The sequence below is a fragment of the Mytilus trossulus genome, unplaced genomic scaffold (assembly GCF_036588685.1).
Source record: "Mytilus trossulus isolate FHL-02 unplaced genomic scaffold, PNRI_Mtr1.1.1.hap1 h1tg000215l__unscaffolded, whole genome shotgun sequence".
NCBI lineage: Eukaryota > Metazoa > Mollusca > Bivalvia > Mytilida > Mytilidae > Mytilus > Mytilus trossulus.
In genome coordinates, this window is record NW_026963312.1 from 178,423 (window position 1) to 180,043 (window position 1,621).

Consider the following 1,621-nt stretch of genomic DNA (forward strand, 5'->3'; position numbering starts at 1 on the left):
AAGGGTTACTCTCATGCCAACCTTTTAAATAGATTTCTTCATAACGACAGTTTCCTTTTCTAGACCATCGTAAATAAGTAAAACTATATGCTTGAAACACATGTGTAACTGAAACGACTTTGAACATGTTGAAGTACCAACTCAAATCAAGGATCTATTTAAAAGTTAAATGATAAAGGTTTACATCAGAGACCTTTCTTGCTTTTGAACATTTTCGTCATAACAACAATTTTCTTGTCAGACTATCATTAAAAGAAGAATTTCATAAATATTTTTGGATAGACCTCCATGAATTTATTATAAAATCTTTCAATTATAGCTTAGAAACTGGATCTTTTTCGGTTAGTCAGAAATAAGAGGTAAAAACATGCATTCCAAAAGAGGGTAGATCAAAATTTCAATTAAAAAACTGGAGACCTATCACTTTATTTAATGTTGATACAAAAATTGCGCATGCATCAGCTGCATTAGCAAATAGAATAAAACCTTTTCTTGGGGATATAATTAGTGAAACACAGCAAGGTTTCATAAAGGGTAGTTAATTGGAGAATGTACCAGGCTTATTTTTGACATTATGGAAAAGGCAGAAGATGATAATCTACCAGGTCTTTTACTTTTATTAGACTTTGAGAAAGCTTTTGATACTCTTGAGTGGTCATTTATAGACTTGGCTTTGTCTTTTCTAGGATTTGGTCCTATTTTTTATAGATGGGTCAAGACCTTATATTTAGAATCTCAGAGCTGTATTATAAATAATGGACATTGCTCTCAATTTTTTAATATTGGGCGGGGTGTTAGACAAGGTGATCCTCTATCTCCATATCTCTTTATATTATCTTTAGAACTTATGAGTGCTGCACTTAAAAATAACCCAGATATAAATGGTATGAAAATAAATGATTCTGAGTATCTACTAAGCCAGTATGCAGATGACTCATGTCTCTTACTAAATGAGGATGAGCAATCTTCAGAAAAATGTTTATTTACTTTAGAAAAAAAAATCTGAGTGTGCGGGACTTAGGGCTAATATTGATAAAACTAAAGCCATATGGATTGGGTCAAAGATTCACTCAAGGGATAAACTAACAACTACAAGAAATTTAAACTGGAATCATTCAGGAAAATTTAAACTTTTTGGAATAAAATTTGATCTGTTCAGTGAAAATAAAACGCTTGTAAATTTGGAAGAAAAAAAAAATACAGAGCCTGCTAAATTCCTGGGTTTATAGAGATTTAACATATATGGGGGAGATCACTGTCATTAAATCACTTGCTCTACCTATTCTAATTCAATCATTGACAGTTTTACCAAACCCGCCGGATGATTAAATAAAAGAAATCCAAAATATTTTTTTTAGTTTCTTGTGGTCAGGAAAACCAGCCAAGATTAAAAGAAAAGTTATGATAGGGTTATTTGAAAATGGGGGGTTGAAAATGCCAGATATAAGATCCTTTTGTTATTCATTAAAGATGACATGGATAAATAAACTTTTAGACCCCTTGAATATATCCCCATGGAAAATATTGTTAATAGATCAATACAACAGATTAGGAGCAGACAAAATATGGTTGATGACCCCTGATGGTATCCAAAAGATTTCTTCAAATTTTAATAAGTTCT

The 1,621-nt window shown here is 31.4% G+C and overlaps 1 protein-coding gene across 1 annotated transcript; it reads left to right on the forward strand.

The window, feature by feature from the left end:
- Nucleotides 1-574: 574 nt before the first annotated feature.
- On the forward strand, nt 575-1,006 carry LOC134701084 (uncharacterized). The gene has a single exon (XM_063562226.1). The coding sequence runs from the start codon at nt 575-577 to the stop codon at nt 1,004-1,006; it is 432 nt and encodes a 143-aa protein (XP_063418296.1).
- The last annotated feature ends 615 nt before the right edge of the window (nt 1,007-1,621 follow it).

Coding starts and splice junctions, on each gene's coding strand:
- LOC134701084 (XM_063562226.1), top strand. CDS start 575: ATGGAAAAGGCAGAAGATGATAATCTACCAGGTCTTTTACTTTTATTA.